The 23,539-nt window shown below is 37.1% G+C and overlaps 1 protein-coding gene across 2 annotated transcripts; it reads left to right on the top strand.

The window, feature by feature from the left end:
• Positions 1 to 492: 492 nt before the first annotated feature.
• On the top strand, positions 493 to 19,656 carry LOC134840608 (sarcalumenin-like). Of its 2 annotated transcripts, XM_063856535.1 has the most exons (11): positions 493 to 734; positions 826 to 1,152; positions 1,396 to 1,554; positions 1,989 to 2,160; positions 2,590 to 2,798; positions 3,340 to 3,465; positions 8,123 to 8,304; positions 17,171 to 17,297; positions 17,426 to 17,644; positions 18,229 to 18,397; positions 18,728 to 19,656. In XM_063856535.1, exons 1-11 carry the CDS (start codon positions 674 to 676, stop codon positions 19,536 to 19,538), a joined length of 2,562 nt encoding a protein of 853 aa, XP_063712605.1. In that variant the 5' UTR covers positions 493 to 673; the 3' UTR covers positions 19,539 to 19,656. The 2 variants fall into 2 exon arrangements, with proteins under 2 accessions (XP_063712605.1, XP_063712606.1); XM_063856536.1 differs by lacking the exon at positions 1,396 to 1,554.
• Positions 19,657 to 23,539: the final 3,883 nt, after the last annotated feature.

Here is a 23,539-nt window from a genome sequence, read left to right as displayed (position 1 = left end):
TTCTATTTTTTCGAGTACTCGTTTGCGAATTGAGTCGAAAACGTTAAAAAAATCGGTTTGATACTTGAAACAAATTTTTCATTTGGATTCCGAATTACGGCAGAATATTTGGTATAATTCGACCGTAACCGATTTATGTTTCGAATTTCAGCTCGACCCAAACCCTTTTCTCGATCGAGCACTGACATGCTCTCAAACTTAAAAGTCGAAACATAAACTGAGCACCTCGACCCGCGTAGATTATGAGGTTTTTTTGAAAAGAAAAAGTTCTTTTGATCTCGCTCGCTGTGGAAAAACAACTTAAGGACCAACTCAGGGCCACAATTTCCTAAACATGCTTCTTTAATATCACTTCACAAAAACATGCTTGCAGGCCAACAACTTTGCTGCTAAGTGGACCCGAAAGCAAAATCTTATTCCTAACATGCTGGAAGAATTGAGCTATTCCCCTATCAATTTGTCTCTTTTGCAGAAACGGTAGAACTGAAACTGCATAAATTCTTCAGGTCCAATCTTGATTCTTTCGGTCCTTTAGTTGGTAGGAAGGATTAACCACAGAAACAGAACCGCAATATAATTCAACTGCCGCACAAAGCTTAAATCATTATCCCTCCGTTTTGCTTAGTTTTGCTGAAATTTTCATGAAATTGTTGAAATAAAATAATCGCTTCAAATGTCATTAAAAGTCCAAGTTGTCGTTTTGGTTGTTTTTCTCAGTTATTTGACTATATCAGGTTAGTTTCAAAAAAAATGTTATCAAAATCAATTAAAAACAATTCGTGATTTTTGCAATATCCTAAGAAATCAAAAGTATATTTTTCGTAGAGCTGAAAAATGTGAACCCGTCTGCTAATCAAGGGACAAAAAAAGCTGCCCAACCACAAGGAACTCCAAGCCCTGGTGGACCAGCCAAAACCCAAGCAAACCCTTCAAAAAAGGCACCAAATGTGAAACAAACTGGTAAAGTTCCGCTGGAAAAAGTTGGGGCTGGAGCCGGAGTCGAACCGCAATCTAAAACTAAAGTTAAACCGGAAGCAGCGGCTAAACTAACAAAAGAACAGGTGAAAGAACTACATCAACGCAAGAAAAGTGCGCCGGTTAAAGGTCAACATCATGAGGAGCCAAAGCATGCCGAGCACAGTAAACCAGAAGGTTCGTAGAATTGAATATTATCAGTGTTCATTCATAAATCATAATTTCAGCCAGAGCACAAAAAAATTTATATTGGAAAAAAAATAGATATTTTGATAAAAATGGGAAAAAACTAAATGCCTTCTTCACCTCGCGAAAAGTCTAGATCAGCCTCTGACCTTTTACCTTTAAAGCATTATATAGAATAATTGGTTTAAAAAAATTTCCTTCATACTGGCAGATTTTGAAATTGATATTTGCTAGCTGGTAAACCGAAACATGGTAAGGGTATGCATCACCAAGCTCATGACCTTCATCATAACCAGCATCATCAGGGAAAACAACATGTTAAGCCAGAGATGGGTGGGAATAAAGAAGTTCCTCAAAAAACGTCGCAACCAGCTCAAGATCCAGATTACAATGGTTCGAGCAATAAAATACAACTCTTGAGCCTAACTGTAAAAAATCATTATCAACTATTCAAAAAACATTAATCAATTGATAAGGATAATTATATGGTTGATGGTTTGTTTGATTTTTTTTCTTTAAGTTACAATCATTACTCATATTCATCAATTGCTTCTAATGATCAGCTTTTTGATACCATCACTAATCTGATCTGATTTGTACTCACCACATGTATAATAATTTGTCTCTGCCAAAAAATTGCCTCAACTTCATCGTGGTACGAGCGTAAAAAATTTAGAACCTTTTGATTTTGTTATGGTTTTTAAGTTGTTTTCAGTTTACCAAACAATTTTTTGAACTCATTAATAGGTTCAGAAATGCGCTTAAGAAGTGACACTTGAAATAATAATACTTCTAAACTCATTAGAAAATAAAGAATTACGCTTTAGAAGTGACGCCTGAGATTGTAACTGAGCCACCTGCTGAAAAAGTCGAGGAGGTTGTTGTCAGTAAACAAGTAGATGAGTCATCAGAAGTCTCACCCGGACAGCTTCCGGAAAAGAACGAATCAACTGTCACTGGAGCTGATGACCTAATGGATGGACAGTACAATTTAACCAGGTGCAATTCAAGAATTTTGCGGTAGCGTTTTTAATTCTAGAGATTTTGATTTCTGCTACGTAACCATCTTTTGGGAGTCTAAAGATAATCTATGAAGAAGTACCTTGAAGGAGTCAATCCAACTTACATAGATTTTGAAAACTAGATTTCGAATTTCACATTTCAAGTTTCAGCGATAAGTTTCGTCGGGACCAAGCTCGTTATTTTGATTTTAATGGACTTAACAAAAACAGCTTGTAGAATTAATAATTGGTTTCTTACTATGATAAATGCTATTTTTTTCAACCTTCATATGAACTGGTGCTGATTTTTTGAAAATCGTATAATTCCAACTTCATAATTCCAGCAATTGTGGAATCAAAAATTGTTTTCACTTGAGGGGTTATTCTTACCAAATGAAAGCAAAACTTGACCTTTTGACCTTGAAAGGTACAACCGGTCATCGGAAGAGTGCAAAAAGGGGTGCAGTCCCTCAGGGGTGCCCTATCTCCTGATCCGAGACAGACCCCCTCTGAGGGTGGTGAAACCGAGGACTCCTGTCAAGGCGGGGGCATCACATGGAGCTCAGAAGCCCTTCCACTCACCCTCTGGCGTGTCCTATGAGTCGATCAGAAACAGACCAGAAGTGGATTTCAAGCGTAAAATGATTTTAATCTATTTTAGGTTAAACTTTTGTGCAAAAACCAAAGACAGAAAAAAAAGAAACACTTTATTCTATCAAAATCATAGATTAGAAATGAAGTGTACGTACTTTGCCTAAACAAAACTAATTAAAATTATCAAATAACATCAAAAATCTAATAATAAAGTGTTCGTTAAATTATCATATAGGAAAAACAAGGAATTTTTTCTTAGCGCTTACAGGATCAATTTTTTGATGAAGCTATGTTAATGACTATCTCTTCTCGATGCTTATTATGTTCTCTTGGTGGTGTATAAACCAGCCGAAGTATCGACCAGCCGAAGGCACGTAAGTTTGACATAAGTAACAGTTACGAAAGTTATTGAAAAGTTACGAAAGTTTCATTGTGATGATTTAACTTTTCGACTGGTTTATAAACTCTGCGCATTTTCGGTTGGTTTATACTTCGGCTGGTTTATTCACGCTCATTTTTTTCTTTTCTACTTAGTGAATATATGACTGATCAAAAGCTTCTTCTAGATTTTTTGTCTGTTTAGTGAACCGGGCGAAGAAGGAGAGTGAGAGTGGGAGCAGGATCCAGAAGCCATTCCACACTGTGTCCGGCATCCCCTATGCAGACATCCGCAACAGGACACCCCTCCCAGACTGGTACTACACAAAGTGTGAGTATGGTCACAATTCGGATCTCTTTAACAAACAGATCTCCACCCCACACATCTTCCCTTCTCGATACCAGAAAGGTGACATTTTTTGCGTAGTGCTTGTTTTAACACAAAAACTAACCCCCATGTGAATAATCCCTTCCCGTAGATCTAGATATACCGAGTGAACAATCTCCCACCTAATGCTAAATATCAAGTTGAAGCAGTAAGACGTGCTTGCATCATGCTCAAATCTGACCGGCTGAAAATTTTTGCTCCGAACCAAGTGAACTATCTCCCCTTTTTTAATTTAGCGGGAGATAATCTTTTGATCCAAAAACTGTTGGAGGCTACGAAGTTTCTTGTGTTGCTTATGACAACATTCAAAAATAACAAGTAAATATTATTTGAACATCCCGCCAGCCCCCCCCCCCCCCCAAAAAAAAACACACACAAGCGCAAAGTGGCACAGTGATAAACCAGTTAATGTAATAGATAGCAACCTTCATTTTGTGAAGATTTTTCTAATTGCGAAAATTATTCACTTTTCTCAGGTAATTTCTAAGATTGAGTTAAATTTGATTTAGGTGTAATTAGAGGAGCATGCAGCCGAAACCACTAACATTCTACTAACCAACTCTGAAAACCGGATCTGATGAATTGCCATATTAGCAACTGAGAGTGTTGACCGATGAAACATTTTTTTAGAATGCTATTGTTTATTGCATGTTTTACTGTTCCGACTTTCGAAGAAAAGTGAGGAATATACATTTTTATTCAGACCAAAGTTAGAAAGATTTGATAACTCGTGGATCGCTCTCTTGATCTGCATGGATTCAGGCGAGTATGCATACCACTATAGTTTCATGCAACAAGTCCGTCTAAGCTGCTCGTTTTATACTTTACACGTGGCGAATTATACCGCTCTAAGAAATGGTTCAAATTTGAGTTGAGACAGTTATTGCTTTGTTAATTTCATACACGACTCAAATTGAAACACTAAGATAATACCAGCCTAAAATTCATGGTTTTGTCATAATTTAATTTACCAAAATAAACTAGAGGTCAACTAAATGGTAGTCGGAACATTCAGGGCTTTGCCCTGATACGAGCAGTCTTGTTAAGCTCAAACATCAGCAGTGACATTCTCGTCGTCAACGAAACTCGGATTCAATTTGATTATCAAAGCTACAAAGCTACTCGTATCAGGGTAGGGCTCTTTTAATTTTGACTACTCTTCTGTATTTGAATAAGATTTTAGACCTAAAAAACGATTAGTTTCGGAAGTAAAAAAAAAGTAAAGTTTCTTATCTTTTCTCTAGAAAAAATTACACTGCAACCAATGCTTAATTATGAAAAGTATAATTTGAGTTTGAAAAGCCAAAAAAAATCATTGTTTGCGCTTGCAAATTTTTCCAAGAGCCATCTCCTGACCAATAATTTTGATATTTATTTACTTTTGTCAAAAATTTTGCACTGATTTAAACTGGTTTCACGTTTGATTGAAGAAGCATTCAGCTAAAACACCTAGTACACTAGGGATCAATTCACAATACGTTATTGTATTGCCAAACTTTGCCTGCTCTTTGATTTTTTTTGCTGTCTTGGATTCCACTGACAATTACATAAAACACTGCATCGGTGAAAATTGCACTGAAAACAGTCTACTTTGCTGAATCTTCAACAAAAATTGTGATATACGCAACAAATTTTGCAAAATTTCGAAAAGTTTGTGGTATCCCTATACGAATAATTTATCGTTTTAATAAATTTAAACAGTCGAGGCTTCTGCAACTGTAAGTGGAATCCACAAACTAAAACGGAAACCGCAAAGTGTGAGCGGAATCAGCATAAATTTGCGGAATCCACTTGCCTCTGCGGAATCCAGAACAGTTACCTAAAATCGTTCGTTGCAGAATCCGCAAAAAAACTAATCTGCCGACAAAATTTACGTTACGTGTATTTGTACGCGTAATCCACGGAATTTTGGTAAGTTGAGTCCATTTACATTTGGGAAAATGTTTAAATACTTGTCACAAGAATCCAGGAAAATACATACACAAAGTTACGCGCCTATCTAGTGCACAGTTGAAGCTCGGAATTGTGCTCTGATGGAGTTCAATTTTTGTTTTAGCTTGGGATTTTTAACTATGTTTGCGAAAGTTTTTAAGGAAAAATTCAAAGATGGCGAAAAGGACGTTGTATTGAGTTGTCAGAAGACAAAATGGAAATTCAACCCGTCTTAGTTAAAAGTTTTCATCCTTCTATGAATTTTTTTTTATTAAATGGTTTTCCATTTTTATGTCAAACAAAACAAAATTTGAATCAAAATATCCTGCTTCATTGCAAAATAAAAGAAATCAACTGAAATTATTAGCAGCTAAGCGTCAATGCAAACTAAAAAAATTTATATAGTAACTACCCGTTTGGTCTCCTATGAAAAATCGCGGTAAGTGGAAACAAAACGAAAGCCGCAATCTAATTCCTAGCAACGTTTCCTTACCACTTAAACGAATTTGGCTCTCAAGTGATTTTGAAGCAGCGTTGTAAAAATGCAACAGAGCAACCGTGAAACCAATCAAGTTTGGATTTTTGCGAACTCCATTGCAGGCATTGAAAAATAATTTACAAATTAGAACTGGTTTCTTCCGTTTTACTTGTTAGAACACACTAAGAGATATCATAGTCAGCAAAACCATTTTCCTGAAAGTTGCTTGATAATGAAATTGAATTAGAATTTCTGGGTTACTACAGATTTGGATATGAATTGGTTATGATTTGGATATGAGGAATTGCATTTCGGGTATTCCAAAATCAACAAAACTCATTTGACAAAGCTGATCATTTCAAACGTTACTGCTCGTAGTATAACCAAGTCTTGAATATTTTGATTGCCTTTTGAAATCTCCGAATTTGGTTAACTCGGATTAACAGAAACTCGGAAAAAAATATATATCTTTATGTGAAAATCTTTTTGAGTGCAATAAAAAAGAATTGAAAGTTCTGTTGGAGCAATTTTTTTTGAATTTTTTTCGCTTCAACGAGCTTTGGATTGATTTAAGACTTTCTCTATGCTTGCGATATGAGCGTATAATTCCGAATTCGGAATTCTAAAATATTTTTAAAATTATTCACAGTTCAATTTTTTTTGTATTTGTTCTCATATATGCACGAATTACCAACCGGTTCCTAAAACTTCAAAACTTGTTTATTAAACTATGAAAATTAGTCAGAACAAAATTTCACACCGATGTTATGTTTTCTTCATACAAAAAGTGCAAATGTAAAGAACCAGCGCATCTTTTTGTTGTAGTTTGTCATCAAAGTATCGTCATTTACTATTTACTCATAAAAAAAAGTTTGACAAAACAACCGCAAAAAAAATCCCAAAAACAGCGCTATATCTCATATAGTTAGGCTAAAGGTGCTGTGAAAAACGATAAAAGATTGCTCCTTTGAAATTTTTTTTCTGAAAAATTTTGGAAATAGTTATGGTTAATTTTTGAATTAAAACTTTTAGTTCAAAATCGTGAAACATTTTTTTTCAATTGCCTCAAAATTGTTTACGAACAGTTAAGTGAAAACCATTCCTTTCTCAGGGGCAAAATCTATTTTCCAGTAAGTATGACAATAAATACCCTCATCCAAGTATAGGCGTAAGTAATTGATTATAACGGATTATTAAGTTGATTTTTTGACATTTATATTAGATTTAAATACCAAAATTAGGTGTTTAAAATACCTATAATCGATTATTATCGTGATTTTTTTTCAGAGATTATGATCTTTTATTATCGATTTTAATTGATTATAGCTCATAAAAACCTTATTTAAATCAATTATGATCAATAATAATCGATTAAAACCTCTTATTTTGCCAAAGTTAGTCACACTAAAAATATAATTTAATTAAATCTATGGTTTTTTTCTGTCATATCAAAATATCTAAAAATGAGATATCATGTCACACTTATTAAACTGAAAACAAATTTTTTCAACAAAACAAAATTTTCAAAGATATCTCTTCATATTAGTTGAAAAGTTCCCGCGGTTGGTGAAAAATAACTGTGTGCTGACATTGTGGTGGTTGAAAAACAAATAATAATTTTTTATATAAACTTGAACCAATTTGAAAATTTTCAAACCAAATTTCCCAGTTTTCACATACAACAATGTCCAAAAAAAGCAAGAAGTATAAACAATTCAAATTCGAAGGTCAAAGACAAAATGTGCAACGAAAGGCGACTATAATTCATCATTAGGGATGTATTGTGCAAAACATAATTATTAGAAATTGAAATAAAAAAATCGATTATAACCATTATAATAAATTATAATTGTTATAAAAAAATATTAATCGATTGAAGTGTAAAGAAAGAGAAATTATAATCGATTATTAATTGATTAAGTTTGATTTTTATAAGACTGGCACTAAAACTAGAGGTAATCAATTATTGACACTTGAAACTGGATGCAGGTAGGTTTGGATCAAAAAACCATTTCAATAATTCGAGCTTTGCTTCAATGTTAGAAAAATTGGTTTTCGAGAAGTCAGGAAAAATTGACGTGTCATAAACACAAGCGTTTGTCAAAAAACAAGGCTTGAATATTATATTTTACTTCATGACAACGATTCAGAGAATCAGCGATTTTCAAACTATTGAACAACTTTTTATAGCGTATAGATCTGGCGAGAGGAAAGGGGGAGATTTTGCTCCCACCGACCAGGGTGGGTTGAGGCCCATAGACGAGAGTCTCTACACTGACCCTGTGCTGCTGGGCCAGCCGGAGGACTTCTTCGAGGGGGGCAGACTCAGAAACAGGGACTACCTCAGGAAGACTCTGCATCTTAATTCAAAGGTCATTTTGAGGGAGTTTTTACCCACCTTCTCTTCCAAAATTTGAACAAAAAATTTGCAAAAGAAGTGAAACTTTGTGCTAAGAGTAAAAAATTGCGTAATTTACAGGGGGTTGCAACCTCGAAAATTGGATTGTGCTTTCTCTACATTGGAGAAGACGCAATAAAGTTTTAGTTTTTCGTTAAAATCTCCGCAGAATGAAGAGATGTGTCCACGATTTTCTTTTTTTGTTTGAAAAAACCTTCATATTTTCTCAGATCATTTTTTTTAATATAGCGGTCGAAAAATATCCAAGACCGGCTCGACCGAAAAAAAAAAACGTAGAGGTCGACGGGCATCCACCAGAGCTAAAATATCTGTAAGCGGCACGACTCAGGCAACGGTTACATAACTTTATTGGTGCAAATTTCAAATATTGACATTTTAAGAAATTCGTTGTTGAAGGCCAGTTGCACGTGTTTTTTTTTGCTATTGGACGAAGCGGAACAGCGTGTTTCAGAATACGTGTCAAATTTTTACATATTTGTGATAACTGTTGGATTTACTCAAGTAATTGTAAAACAGAATAAGTAAAACGTTTTAATTTAGACTGCTAACTTTGTCTTAATTTAGATCTGAGATCATGCTTGTCTTTTCATGTCTCTATCTCAACAGCAATGTCCTAAATGACTATTGCGCTTGGCCTGCATGAACGGCCTTGAATAGTAATAACAATACATAACAGAATAATTAATAGCACTATTCTCAGAGGTTACTGTGGCAGCAGTACTACACGGTACCACATTCCCCTGACAACAACAAAATTTTATATAATACTTTATGAAATTTTATAAATAATACGAGTTGTTCAAAGTTTACAGAAAATTGTTCTCCTTTTCCTTAGTCTTTTGTTATTTTCTTTAAAACTTCTTCTTTGTTTCTTGCGACGTTCCATGATCCCGCCTCGTCCAGTGACGTAGCACCAAACTTTCTCTTGAAAAGGTGTCTCTCTAGCCTGTCAAACGTGTTAGTTTCCGACGCTTCCTTGGTGTTTATGTTCAACTTCGCTAGTCGCAATCTGTAGGCCTCAAGTGCTGCCAGGTTCAACTCGGTGACATCGTCCTCACAACCAATCAGTTTTATCGAGTGTGATACGGGACTGCCATACCTCTTCGGTCCCTGGTTTTTAGTTTGTCTATTACTCCGTCTGACTGTCGTGGTGTCTTCCTCCTTATCGGATTCGTCCGCAAATCCTGGTGTGGAATAATCTACTGGGTCCATTTGTCGTGACATTAGTTTCTCGGCTTCTTTTTGGACTCCGCGAGTCAACACTTGATTTGTTACATCTTCCCATTCTTGAGATGTCATGTTATTGTTTTGAAATGTGTCCAGAATTTCTTTTTCACTTGTCTGTTTTGTGATCTTCTTGGTAGTAGGAGCTTCCTTTGGTGTCGACGACGGTATGTATACTGCCTCGTTACTCGTATCACGTTGTTTAGTAACTGTTTTGGCAGCTTTCGTCGTTCCTGATTCTTGTGTTTTGCCCCTTGTCGGTTTTTTGTTCTGGACTATCGGTCCTGCTCTGTTCGGTTTTTCCCGTTTACCTCCTAAGTTAAGGCCTCCGCCGGTTCTTGTGTCTCTTGATGTGACTACGCTCGGTGAGTTTTGGAACTTTTCTTTTAGCTGACTATCTTCTAGATTTTCATCTTGCAGCCCCCGGTCTTTCGCGTCATGTTCTTCGGCAGAATCGCTGTCTTCCTGTACTGGGAGTGTTCCTGTTTTTTGTTGTTTACTTCTCGGTTCCTCTCCGGTTGGGCTCCTTTTCTTCTCTGCACTATAGGCTTTGGGCTGTGTGGACAGTTTAGATCGCGCAATGTCGCTTTTTCTATATACTGCACCCGCAGCCGTTTTGATGGTCGATGGTGTCGCTGATACTATCTTGGATTTTAAGGGTATTGTCAGGGCCTTCCCGCTCTTCCTTTGTTCGTGTTTCCGAAGGAAACTTCCAGACAAATCCTCCTTTGATTTGGTTTGTTTGTCTTCAATGAATCCACGTTCCCATGAGTATAGAAGTTCTTTCCTCAGTTCGGGATTTATCGTACTGGTTTCATCTACGACCCGGCGTAATTCGCTGTCTGAGAGGTCCCGTCTGGTGGCATTCCACTTAGCGTTTGCCTCTAGAAGTTGTTTGAGTTCTTTAGCTCTGGCCCTCTCTTTTGCTATCGCCGTGTCGTGTCGAAACAAAGGGCTTGTATCCCTGCTATTTCGTCCTTTGCGAATGATTTTAACATTCTCCCTCGACTGATCTATTCGCCTTTTCAGCTGTGATGCTGTTAGTGCCGATCTCTCCAAGTGTTCTTTATCTAAACGATCAGAATCCATCAAAAATTTATCCCTTACAATCTTAAATTCCGTTTTCGGTAATCGGCCAAAGTGTGCTTCGAACGGGGACACTTTTATTGATTTCTGTTTATTCCATCTTAGGTCCCTAATTATTGTACTCAAACATAATTTAATCGATTGTACTTTCTCGTCGAGTAGCATTACCCCCAATCTTCTTTTAATGGTTTGTATTGTTCGTTCGACCAAGCCGCATCCTCGGTGATCCCCGACTGGACAGAATTTTTGTTCGATGTTATTTTCGGTGCAAAATTTTTTCATAGCTTTTCCTTTGAACCCCGAAAATTGGTCCGTTTTAATTGATTCCGGTATTCCATGAGTGTCTATGTAAGTACGGAGAAATTTTATTGTTGATTTTCCCCCTGTAGATTTCGTTACTTTGACTGATGGAAATTTTGAGTATCTATCAATAGCGACTAATAAGTATATCTTCTTCCCCTTATGATCTTCAAGTGGGCCCGCATAATCTAATTGTAGTTCTTGACCTGGCTGTGACAACAGTGGGAGTGGTTTAGTCGAATTTTTGGGAATTAAGTATTTAGCGTTCTTACCATAACGAGTACAGCTTCTACACTCTTCGGCCATATTGACTATGTCTTTATGCATATGCGGCCACCACAGGTAGTTTGAGACCTCCAACATTGCTTCCTGTCCAGGATGACCTTGATGAAGTCGTCGGAGCACTGCTTGTCTCAACTTTTCGGGCACGGCCAAACGATTGTCTACTAGAAGGCAATCGTCTACCACCGACATCTGGTGCCACAGAGGATTTGTGTAGGGTCCCATGAGCTCGAAACCATGTCTGTCATTCCGTTCGACTACTCTTCTTAGCCGGTCCATCCAGGTATCTTCCGACACTAGTTCTGCGAGAAGACTTTTGTCAAATAATTTGACGAGTGAAAGTGGGTTATCTGACTCCATTAACTGTTCCCCCCGTTTGTACTCAGATTTTCGTGAATTGTGTCTTGTTTTTTCTGGTGTGATTACACAAGTCTCCGTTCCTGAACTGTAATCCCGGTCGTCACTATCCAGAGTTAAATCGACTTCGACGATTTGTCCCACTACTGCTTCGTCTCCGGAAGTGGACAGACCTGGTGATTTCGGGTTTTGTATCCCCGAGGTAGCCTCTAACTCCATTGCTACAAATGGGGGTTCTGTACTCCTTCCTGAGCCCACCAGTTCCCAGAATGAGACTATTTTTGATTGAGCTGTTGAAACAGTTGAGGTCGATGGTCCTCTTTTTCTTGGGCTGACTGCTTGAGCAGTTGACGTTGATTGTCCACTTTGGGTGTGTGGCAAATACCACCTCGCCTGTGTTGTTTGTTCCAAGTCCGAATCCTCTGATTCTGATATGTGTGGTCGTATCATCCTAGTCCTGTGAAACGTTGTTGTCACTTCTTCTCTCAAGGTATTGTTGTTATTTCTCTCCTGGATCCTGACATTCTTTTTCTCTTTTCCGCTATTTTTCAATTCGTCTGATTGCATTTTTCTCGATTTCTGATTTAAGAATTTGCTGGTTTTTCTAATGACTGAACCGACTGTATCCGCTGACGATTTTGAGATATACTGATTTTTGGATTTTCGCGCTTTTCTCGTTGAAACGAACGCGAATCTTCATTTCTTTCGTTCCGGTCGTGCTTTGTCCATTTTGGACCGTTTTGGTTGCTATAGCAACGGGTAGATGACGTGTTCTTAATCGACATATTTTGATCAATTCTAGAATATTCTAGAACGTTTTCGTTCCGGTCGAGCCTATACTGATCATTTATCCGACTGTTTAAACAGTCGAGAGCTTTATGGAAACTTTCGATTGATGTAACTACGAATTTTTCATCCAATACTGACTCCGGCCAGGGTTCCCCCTTTGGATTTCGAGAAAGATAATCTACTATACCCATATCTTTTCCTGGTAAATGAACAACCTTAAATTGGTAAGGTAATAGTCTGTCTACCCATCTAGTTAATCTAGATTGGTACGTTTTATTTGATTTATTTTCATCCAAAGCAGAGACTAGCGCTTTGTGATCTGTAGCGATTACGAATTCCTTGCCTAATAAAAAGTGTTTAAATCGATCAACCGACCATACAACTGCAAGCAGTTCAAGCTCATTTGTGGAATATTTTTTTTCTTGTGTATTTAGGTACCTGGAAGCGAATGCGATTGGTATCCACTCCCCCTCAGCGTTTTGTTGTTCTAGCGATGCGCCCAGCCCACTGTGACTGGCATCACATTTCACCCTAGTGTCTAAACTGGGGTCATAATAATGAATTTTTGTTATATTCGCAACCGCTGTTTTTATTGACTCGAATATTCCCGAATGTTCTTCTTTCCATTCGAATTTTTTTACTTGAATTTTTACACTTTTGAGTTTCTTTTTCTCATTTTCTTCGCGTAATAGTGGTCTCAATTTTTCTGTTAGCGTAGCCGCATTTGGGATGAACTTGGCCAGATGATTTATACTGCCTAGAAATGATCTAAGTTGTTTCAGTGATGTTGGCGGGCTAAGTTTTAGGATCGCTTCTGTTTTTGTGATTTTAGGAGAGATTCCGTCCGACGATAACTTATGCCCCAACCAATTCACTTCCTGTTGAAAAAATTCACATTTCGACAGTTTTAATGCCAAATTCTCTTTATCTAGCTTTTTTAGGACATTCATAATCAATTCTTCATGTTCTTGTTCACTCCCTTTTGATACAATTAGTATATCATCAAGAAAACAGAACGTGTTTTCCGCATGATTTAATGTTCTGTCCATAGCTTTTTGAAACTCTGCTGGCATGTCTGCCAAACCATAAAACCCTGTTAAGAATCTGTATGTACCAGTGGCTTGCCCACCTATGATGTTGAAATTGCATTGTTTCGCTGTCTCTGCAGTCAACTTTAATTGACTGTACGCGTACTTCAAATCTAGTACTGAGAAATACAGTTTCCCGTTTGTGTTCGCTGTGACAATTTGGCTAACACCGTCTATCAATTCATCCACATTTGGCATTTGATATTTGTTTTTAAACAATTGTCTATTGATAGGTTTGGCGTCGAGCGCCAATTTTATGGAATCATCTTTTTTCACTGTTATTACAATAGGTGCTATAAAACAATCACTAGTGCATTTGTCTAATCGTTCTATATGCCCTTCTTTTAACAGTTTTTCCATTTCCTCGTACACTTTCTCTTGTATGTGTATCGGAATGCGTCTCCCCTTTTCTTGTAAAGGGCAGAGTGGGTACTTGAACTTTGTGCTAACCACATGATTTTTTGAGCAACCTTGACGATCGAAAAGATTCTTAAATTTACTGTAAAATTTGTTTTTCCAACCTTCTGACTGTTCGCACAGTAAGACATCAAACCTCGTCTTTTCTTTTGGTGCCAACTTCTGTGTTGTGTGTATTCCCACTTTGCTCTGTAAATCCAGCCCCAAAATACACCGTGTGCGTCTTTCTGTGATTAAGAACGATGCTCCCACCACTTCCCACCCCGCCGAACGGATGTTCGTGGTGATTGCACCCAGTATGTTAATCGGCTGCTTGTTGTAGTCTACAAATTTTGTAGTCAAATTGAGATTCTCCCGTGGAATAAACTTGGTATTTTTCGAAGATTCTAGAATCATCTTTGCAGTCGCCCAGTTCAAGAAAGATACTGGACTACCCGTATCAATGGTCATATTTATGATCTGATGATCGATTCTCACCAGAGCCTTTAGTGACCTTATTTGTTTCGATCGGGTATTTCTTCTGATGTCAACCTTCTGTACATCCTTTCTGTGCTTGTCGGATTCTTTGTTTTTATTCGATTGCCCTTTTATATATTCATCAATTTCTTCCAGCGAAGATAGTTCTGATTCGACCGACATAATTTCGAATTCCTCACACGATTCGAATGACTGAATCAGGTTACACTCTTCATCTGAGCTTGATGATTTTTCTGCAATCTCATTCACTTGTTGTGATTTACACATTTTAGCGAAATGGTTCGGTTTAGAACAATTCTTACATGTTTTACCCATGGCCGGGCATTTCTTCAGATGTCCTTCTCCGAATATTCGACCACATCGGGTACACGTCTTTGAATCTGCAAAACTTCTCCCCTCCTTTCTGTCTGCAAATTTCTTTCTATACCCACTGTTTGCTTGTCTTCTTCCGCTAGCATTCTTGTTACCGATACTCATTATGGGTTCTTGTTTTATCTTCGCTGCCCCATTTATCTGAACTGTACTTGCAGTTGTTGCGTTAGTTTTCTGAAACGCCTGTGTTGTCTGTTTACTTTGTTCAAACTTTAACGCTCTCTTCAGTACTTCTTCCGGTGAAAATGTTTCAAATGTCAATGTGTCTTGTAATACCACATTCTTCATTTTCGAGATGAATAGGTCCCGCACTAATTGATCCTCCAGTGTTCCTAGCTCAGCTTTTGCTGCTTGTGCAGTTAGTGCTGCATGAAATGCCTCGAGTGTTTCTCCAGTTTCTTGTGATCGATTGAATAGTTTATAACGTTCATATGTAACGCTCTGTGATTTGTCAAATGACACTTTCGCCAAGGCCACCATCTCTCGAAATTCTAACTTTGACACTTCCACATGGGGGTTCTTTTGGACGAATTTCTTCTTACCTTCTGTACCCAACGCCAGGAATAGTCTGGAAGCGACTCTTTTCTGTACCTCGTTGTAGTATACGTTGTGACCAACCTTTGGACCTCTAGCTCTTCTTTCTTCATTTTCCAGGTTAATTTTATCTCTAGCTAGTTGGTCTCTGGCTTCTCTATCAGCAATCGCTTGTGCATTTTCGTTTTCCCTTGGAGTTTCGGGTCTTGGTAACTGTTCTAACAGAACTTCTTTTGGTTCTTGTAACAAAAGTTCCGGGTCCACACTCTCCTTCACGGTTACGGCCAAAAAAAATTGATCTAGCCATATCCTAAAATTCCAGGGAGGGTCAGAGTTCGCGGTTGTCCAAAATACTGGAATCCCCATGTCCGTTCTGTTGTCTTGGGACAGGAATCCTGCTGGCTGCGCCATGTGATAACTGTTGGATTTACTCAAGTAATTGTAAAACAGAATAAGTAAAACGTTTTAATTTAGACTGCTAACTTTGTCTTAATTTAGATCTGAGATCATGCTTGTCTTTTCATGTCTCTATCTCAACAGCAATGTCCTAAATGACTATTGCGCTTGGCCTGCATGAACGGCCTTGAATAGTAATAACAATACATAACTGAATAATTAATAGCACTATTCTCAGAGGTTACTGTGGCAGCAGTACTACACGGTACCACAATATTAAATACGTGTCAACCTTTTCGTTTTCATTGTTTTTTGTTGTTTTTGTTCCGACCATTTAAAATGGGTGGTTTTTTGTATTCGGATGCGTTTTTTTTTGTTTTTGTTTTCTACGCGCAATCAGGTATTACGAATAATCATTGCACTGGGTTGAGTGATATATCATCTTGAAGCCCTTACAGTCGTGAAAATTTAAGAGCAGTCGTATTTTAACTGCTTAAAAGCTTACAATAGCTCACTTTAAATTGTAAAAAGTTAGATTTACTTGAGTAATGTTAGTTTGATTTGAGAATTTTAGCGTCTTTTTGTAATGAAAATCTTCAAAAATTTTAAAAAAAAAACTGCAAAGCTTCAAAAAAACATTTTAATTGTTTTTTTCATTTTTCAAGTTACTTTTCTCAAAAAATTGTTTTTTAATTTGCATTTTTATTATGACTGTCTAATATACCTATTCTCTAAATTTTTTTTCAGCTCATTTTATCTCAAGCCGAAAAAAAACGACAATAATTCGAAAAATTTGTTGCATTTTTTTAAGACTATGGTCGGAACACTGTGTCACTTGCACAGTAACCAGCTATCCTTGTTTTTAGTTAGGGTTTTTCATTGCAATATAGCTTCTTCAAAAACTGTAACTCTTTAAACACAAAAGTTTTGTAAAAAGAATGGTTGAACAATTTGCTTCTTATTCTGCGATTTTTGACCAGGTTTTCTCGGCGCTATGTCCAGATTTTACCTACTATTTCATAATGTGGCGAATTCAAGACTCAAATTTTATTTAACGTGACTCTTTTTAAACTCTCGTTAATAAAAAGAATAATTTGCAGACTTTCGCGATTGATTTTTGGACCATGATGACCATTTCTTCAGACCGTTGCCACGAACTTCAGGATTATTGCGACTAATTACTACCGTTTTCCAAAGTTTTGCGACTTAGTTTCAGACCGTAGCGATTGTAATGATATGTTTCCACACTAAAAAAATTTGCCCTGACTATGAGCTTTTGGTCATTGGCGAGAAATTTTAATTCTGGAAAAAAGTCGCGTATCTCACCTGGTATTTTCTCGAGAACAGTTCCCGGTCGAGGTCTCAGAATTATATTCAGACAATTTTGGTGTTTTTCTTCTACTTGATATTTTACTTGTTATCGTATTTGTTTATTTTAGTTTTACCGTACATTTTTTTTGTTTCGTTTTGAAACATGGTGTTTCTTCTGTGTTGCAGAAGCAGCGCCTTCCGAAATCTCTGATCAACACGATCACTCTTCGGCTGAAGGAGATCTACCACAAGAGCATTCGGCCACTGGAGACTCTCTACAAGTACGAGGAGATGGCACTGGGCACCATCTCAGGCAAGCAGAAACAAACGTTTAGGTTCCAAGGTCAATTAACCGAAAACAATTGACTTAGAAATATTCCTGTCTTGATTCATATCTTATTATAATTTTTTATTCCGTATAAAATAAACATGGCATTTTAGAAGCGGTGATATCCGCCAAACCGATGGTTCTCTTTTTGGGTCCCTGGTCCACGGGAAAGAGTACGATGATCAACTGGTTCGTGGGTCTACCCAGGGCTAACCAGCTGTACTCTGGCACCCAGCCCACCACCAGTGAGTTCACTGTCATCATGGCCGGGGACCATCCCAGAACAGTGGAGGGAATAGTGCTGGCTGCAGACTCCAAACAACCATTCGCTGGCAAGTCAATTAATTAGCTGGATTTTCAAAAAATATATATTAACAGATTACATGAGAAGTCTATATAAAACATTTAAAAAAATAAAAAAATAAAAACATGAGTTAAGGCAACATCGTGATTTAAAGAGGATGCCTTTAGACAACGTTTGCGGCCGGTTATCAAGAATTTCAAAACAAGTCAAAGGTTGTCAATACTGCCATTCAAAAGTAGTCAAATTTTAAGGCTGATTTGCTATTGATTCCCGAATAACCTGGTTTATACATGAGATGTACAGATACTCTTTTAAGAGAAAAAAGTATTAGGGTTGTTCATATTTATCGATCATGCTGACAGTTAAAAGACAGGAGCATGATTGCTAAGCACGGCGAACATTTCTCAAGTTGTCAAATAAACTATCTGCTGATACCAAAAGACAGTTCTGATGGCTGTTTTTAGTCATAGATGATCGACGTAAAAGACAAATATTCCATCATGTTCTGAAAACGACCCAAATTTCTTATATATAATTTGAAAATTTTTTTCTCTATTTTTTGTGTTTTTGGCTTATGTCCTACACTTTGAACTATTTAACAATTGTTTCCAGGTTTGGAGCAGTTTGGCACTCAGTTCTTGGAGAAGTTCCAGGGTCTGGAGTATCCTTCCCAGTTGTTAGAGAGAGTGACTCTGGTTGATACTCCTGGCATCATTGAGAACAGACACAAGCAGGAGAGGGGGTACCCCTTCAATGACGTCATGCAGTGGTTCATTGACAGGTATCCGAAAAAAGCCCACTTTGGAAATGAATTTGTTAAGACCTGAGAAAATAGTTGTAAAATGAGTCTCTCATTTTACCGTTAGACGTAATTGGGCTATAAATTTATTATCTCATATTTCGAAGTAAATCAGTTCGAATAACATATGGTAGGTAGAACCTAATCATTTGAAACTAAAAAAAATTGATTCAAACGCTTGAAATTGTTTTTTTGTGGGTCATACTCACCTTGAATGAGCAGGAAAACTTCATAGAGTTCCAATTCTAATTTTCAACATTTGAGCATCGAATCACTTTGTTCTTCTTAATTGAATTTTTCTGTTTCGATTAGAGCCCATCTGATAGTTCTGGTGTTCGACCCAACTAAACTAGACGTCGGCAGTGAACTGGAAACCCTATTCACACGTCTCAAAGGACGGGAGTCCCAACTTAGACTTCTTCTAAACAAGGCGGACTCCATTCCCATGCAGGAACTGATGAGAGTCTACGGGACTCTCTTTTGGAATCTAGCCCCTTTTATGAACGTCACTGAACCCCCCAGGGTTTATACCGGATCTTGCTGGTGGAAAGATATGCAAGCTAAGGGTATAAATGCAGAACTCTTTCTCAGCGAGGAGAAAAATCTTCTAAATGACATTAATGACGTAATCGAGAACCAGTTACATAACAAAATCGCGATGTTGCGTCAACATGCTATAAAAGTACGTACACATGCCTTGTTGGTCGACAGATTCTTGTACATGTGGAACAAAAACCAAAACAACGACAAATTTAACGTTCAAGAAATGATTGAAAAACCGGAGAAATATCATATCTACAAATTCGTGCAACACCACGCAAATGTGTCTAAATACGATATGCCGGAACCCTCGAAATATAAACAGCTCTTCGATGAACATCCCTTAACGACGTTCAGAAGTCTCGAATCGCTTTGCTCGTTGTTTGCCGGATGTCCGATCGAGATTTTGGAATCGGCAATTCAGTCGGAACTTCCGACGTTGCTCAATTCACTGGATGTCAGTATTAAAGAACACCAAGCTCCGGATGCAAAAGAGAAAAACGAAACTGCAGTCGGAAGTGAAAAGAACAAAAGTGGCGATTCGAACTCGACTAAAGTTCCTGAACAAGGCGTGAAAAACTAGATGATGACGAATCTAATGATTTAACACTAACAAATTCTGCTCTTCAACTGAATTGAAAATTTAACTCTTAAATCAGATAAAAACTCAAAGCTTGAATAACATCCACTGAAATATAATATTACCACAATTTTTTCTCAAACTTAAATGCCTTTCTTCATCTGTCTAGTATTTCGTATTTTGGTTTTTTTGGCCATATAATCCTTTTTAAAGGTCTGGACAGTGGTGCTCCGAGGGGGTCAGGCTGCCAACTTCCGTGCCGAGGGCTTGGCGTGTCGGGATGTCGGGAGGAGTGGGGGTGGGGGGTGGTTTGGTTTGTAGCTTTTATTGACACAACTATTCTTCCCCTGAACTCTGCGGTAGCCAAATTTTTCCAAAGCGCCAAATGTTGATTTATTTTATGACAGCCATTTCTGGCTCACCAAAACTCAAGATTTTCTTAAAGCCCAAATCTATTGGTTTTAAAACTAGGGGGGAGCTCCCGCCGAGAAAACGCGACTTTTTGATCAAAACGTCCAAAAAATTATCATTAACACCGTTTTGGCCTGTTTTTTCAAAAATTTCCCAGTGGCGGTAGGAGATGTTTGCCAAAATATGGTTTTCAAGGGTTTAGGATGGGGAGTTTTTTATAGCCAAATAATGCAACCCTAAAAAAGCCAAACAATTTTTAAATTTTTCTATACCCCCCCTCCGGAAAAAATGCGCGTCTTTGGGGAAAATGTATTGCCCCCATTGGGAAAAAAAAACATTAATTGCCCCCATTGGGAAAAAAAACATTAACAAAAACGAATTTTTCTGATCCTAAAACGAGGGCTGTAATTATGACTCTACAAAACTGAAATGCAAATGATCCGCTTTTTTTTGACTTCTAACTTTTTCAGCAACCAAGAAGCATATACAGTTGACAAGAGTTATCTAAGTTTTTCATTTGATAGAATTTGAAAAAGATTCCAAAAAACAGCCTCTCGTACGCTCATTATTCATCGCAACTACTCAAATGATTTTTGGGCGGCTCTCCCAAAAATACCTTTTAGCATAAAACAATTTTTTTGAATTTCATACAACTGTTTATTACGCGAAATGTTTAGAGGATGGTCTTTTATAACAGTTTTGTCCATACCGTTGTGGATATTTTGCGTGAACTATACTTTCAAAACAATCAAAATTTCCAGTCCTGAATTGATTCAGCAGTCGACCCAAACTACTGAAATTCAACCATGGACAGATTTTACACTGAAACCTGGTTTTGTGAAAACTTTCTGTGACAACTATTTGAATATAAAACAGTGGGCGGTGCGCGTTCCAAAACGACCCAGAATATGTTTTGTACCAGGAGACGAATTCATGTCCGGGGTTATTTTGGAAAACGGAAATTGGGAAAACGCTGCTCAAAATATTCTATTCAAACATTTAATGCCTAAGTTTCCACAAGCTGTTTTCTTTGATATAGGAGCAAACATTGGAGTATATACTGTATCAGCTGCTTTGCTAGGGCGAAGAGTATTCGCATTTGAACCCATTTTGAATACGCTAGAAAGTTTGACCCAAACTGTTGCGATAAACAATTTAACTGAAACTGTAACCATTTTTCCATATGCGCTTATGGATAGCAAAATGTGTGTTTATTCCTCATTGTTTATAAGCAAATCAAATGTCGGCGCAACTAAACTACTCGAGGATAGAAATTGCAAAAGGGCTGAAAACATTCGAGTGACAACCCTGGATAACATGCTACCATTACTAAATTTAAAGAATATTAATCAAGTAATAATAAAAATGGACATTGAAGGATCCGAGCCTAATGCTATAATTGGTGGACAGAAGTTTCTAGAAGAAGTTGATGTATTCTATATTTTGATGGAGTTTCACAATATTGTTAAGCCCATGAATTCGAAAAGTCGAAAAAATGGAAGCAAAAGAAGGAAGTTTCTAGAGGCCATGTTAATACTGGGACGGAAGTTTTATCCAACTACATTATTAGGAGGCAAAAAATTAAACATTATGAACTTGCACAAGTGTTATGAAGATGTTTTGTGGATAAAAAAATAAAAACGTTTCTTTAAGCCACGTAACTTTGGGATTTTGCTTTCAGCTTTCAACGAAAGTATATCCTTTTTTTTCCGAAACTTAGGCAAGTTTCCGTTTTTACGAAAAATCTCAACCAGAGCTACAGCAAGCAAGAGTCACTCGAGGAGAGTTTTTACCGCAAAGTATTGCGTTAAAGGGATTACCTTTCGATTTCAGCCAATCTAAGGGTTCCTGAGTATTTTTAATAAAAATTTTGCAAGGTTTCCTCAAATGTCATATTAACGTACTAGGCGCATTTTTTCAAGTGAAAAACAAATCAATCAAACTTTCAAATGGAAAAATTCATTTTTGGTACAGAAAATAAACCTGTAAAACACATTCGTAGAATTCTTTTCCGCCCAACTATCAAATTCAAAAATCAATTGAGAACCATACATTAAAATTTTCTCGTTTGTTTAATAATTTAGAAAACTGAATATCTTCTGTAGAAGTAATCGTATTCCCCGTCATCGCAACGGCGGGGGACAATTGTTGAACACAAGGGGACAAATTGTATGTTTCTGTTGTGATTAGAGGGGACAAAATTGTCCCCTCACCGTTGTATTGACTGGGTATATTCCCAAATGGTAAAAGAATTACATGTTTTGCTTTCAATATCTCGCTTTTTTTCCCACGCATGCTTCACTTATCTTTTACATCCGGTAAAACATTTACCATTGGTAGTTGAATTAAGTTCAACACTTACCTTTTGAAATTTTTGCCGGTAAAACTAAAAACAGTCAGCATAAGTTCAAACCCGTTTATGCCACCAACAGAGCGAAAACTATTTCAAAGAACCATTCCAGCTTCGCCTTCGAATTAACTTAGATTACAAAGACGCTGTGAAGTTGAGAAAATTTAACTTATATATCCAAAAACTAAATCAGTTCAGCCCAACCCAAATTGCCATGCGTTTTTTACGCTTCATTGTCAAGAAAACAATTATCCTGGATTTAGTTAGCAAAAAAGATGCTAATCAGTTTGTCAAAACGAAAATTTCAAACGTACCAAATTTTAAATTACAAATCAATTCAATTCAATCAGAACGGCATGGTTAAACTAAAATTTCTCGAAAACAACTAGGAAAAATTTATACTCAAACGTTTCAATGAAAAATCTCAGAGTAAGTTCTCATACTAAGTGAAATTAGGAGGTTTTACTGTAGTTCACGTTAAATAAGCAAGCATTGCAATGAAATGAGGGGTTGTTTTTAACATACATCAGATAAACAAGAATGTTATATGATCTGTTGTGAGTGGCTGGCGAGATGGTGGTAGGTAAAGTTCAACTGAAGTATCATCCAAATCACCTAAATTAGTTTTCATTGCTATCGAATATTCTCGCTCGTTTTTCGGGGGCGGGCATGTTTTTTCTCCGTCCGAGTTGTCAGCCTCTACTGTTTGATCTTTTATGAACTCACAGTAGAAAGAGTCTGACTCCGAGTTATCAGACAAATTTTCAAAATCAATTAATTTTTCTTCTAATTCTGTTTTACTATACCGGCGCTTGAGAAATCCAGCGTCCGGTGGTTCAAAGGATTCATCGACTGTTCACTTATTTATTAAAGCATTTCACAACTATTTTCATTAAAGCCACTTGTTTCACCACCAATACTGCAAGGATCTTTCTCCCACTCCCAGTTATCAAGCATCTGACGAAAAAAATTTCTTTACATTTTTAATATGGTCAAATTGCGTAAGTAAAGTTACTGTCACGGAATATAGATTTGCATTCGCATTTCAACAAAAAGTAAATAGCTCGTGTTTTGTCGATTGAATTCATTAGTTCGGAGCACTAAACGATTCTTGTCTGTACAAGCAGTCACTAAACACTTGATGATTGATGGTTGCTTGAGCATATTTAGAGACCCCATCCTTTGACTTCTTGGTTGAATCCAAAAAAAACTTTCGAACGAACAACTAATTTGAATTGAAACC

This window comes from Symsagittifera roscoffensis, chromosome 2, assembly GCF_963678635.1.
Source record: "Symsagittifera roscoffensis chromosome 2, txSymRosc1.1, whole genome shotgun sequence".
NCBI lineage: Eukaryota > Metazoa > Xenacoelomorpha > Acoela > Convolutidae > Symsagittifera > Symsagittifera roscoffensis.
The sequence above is the reverse complement of the archived record's forward strand: the minus strand, read 5'-3'. Positions and strand labels throughout refer to the sequence as shown.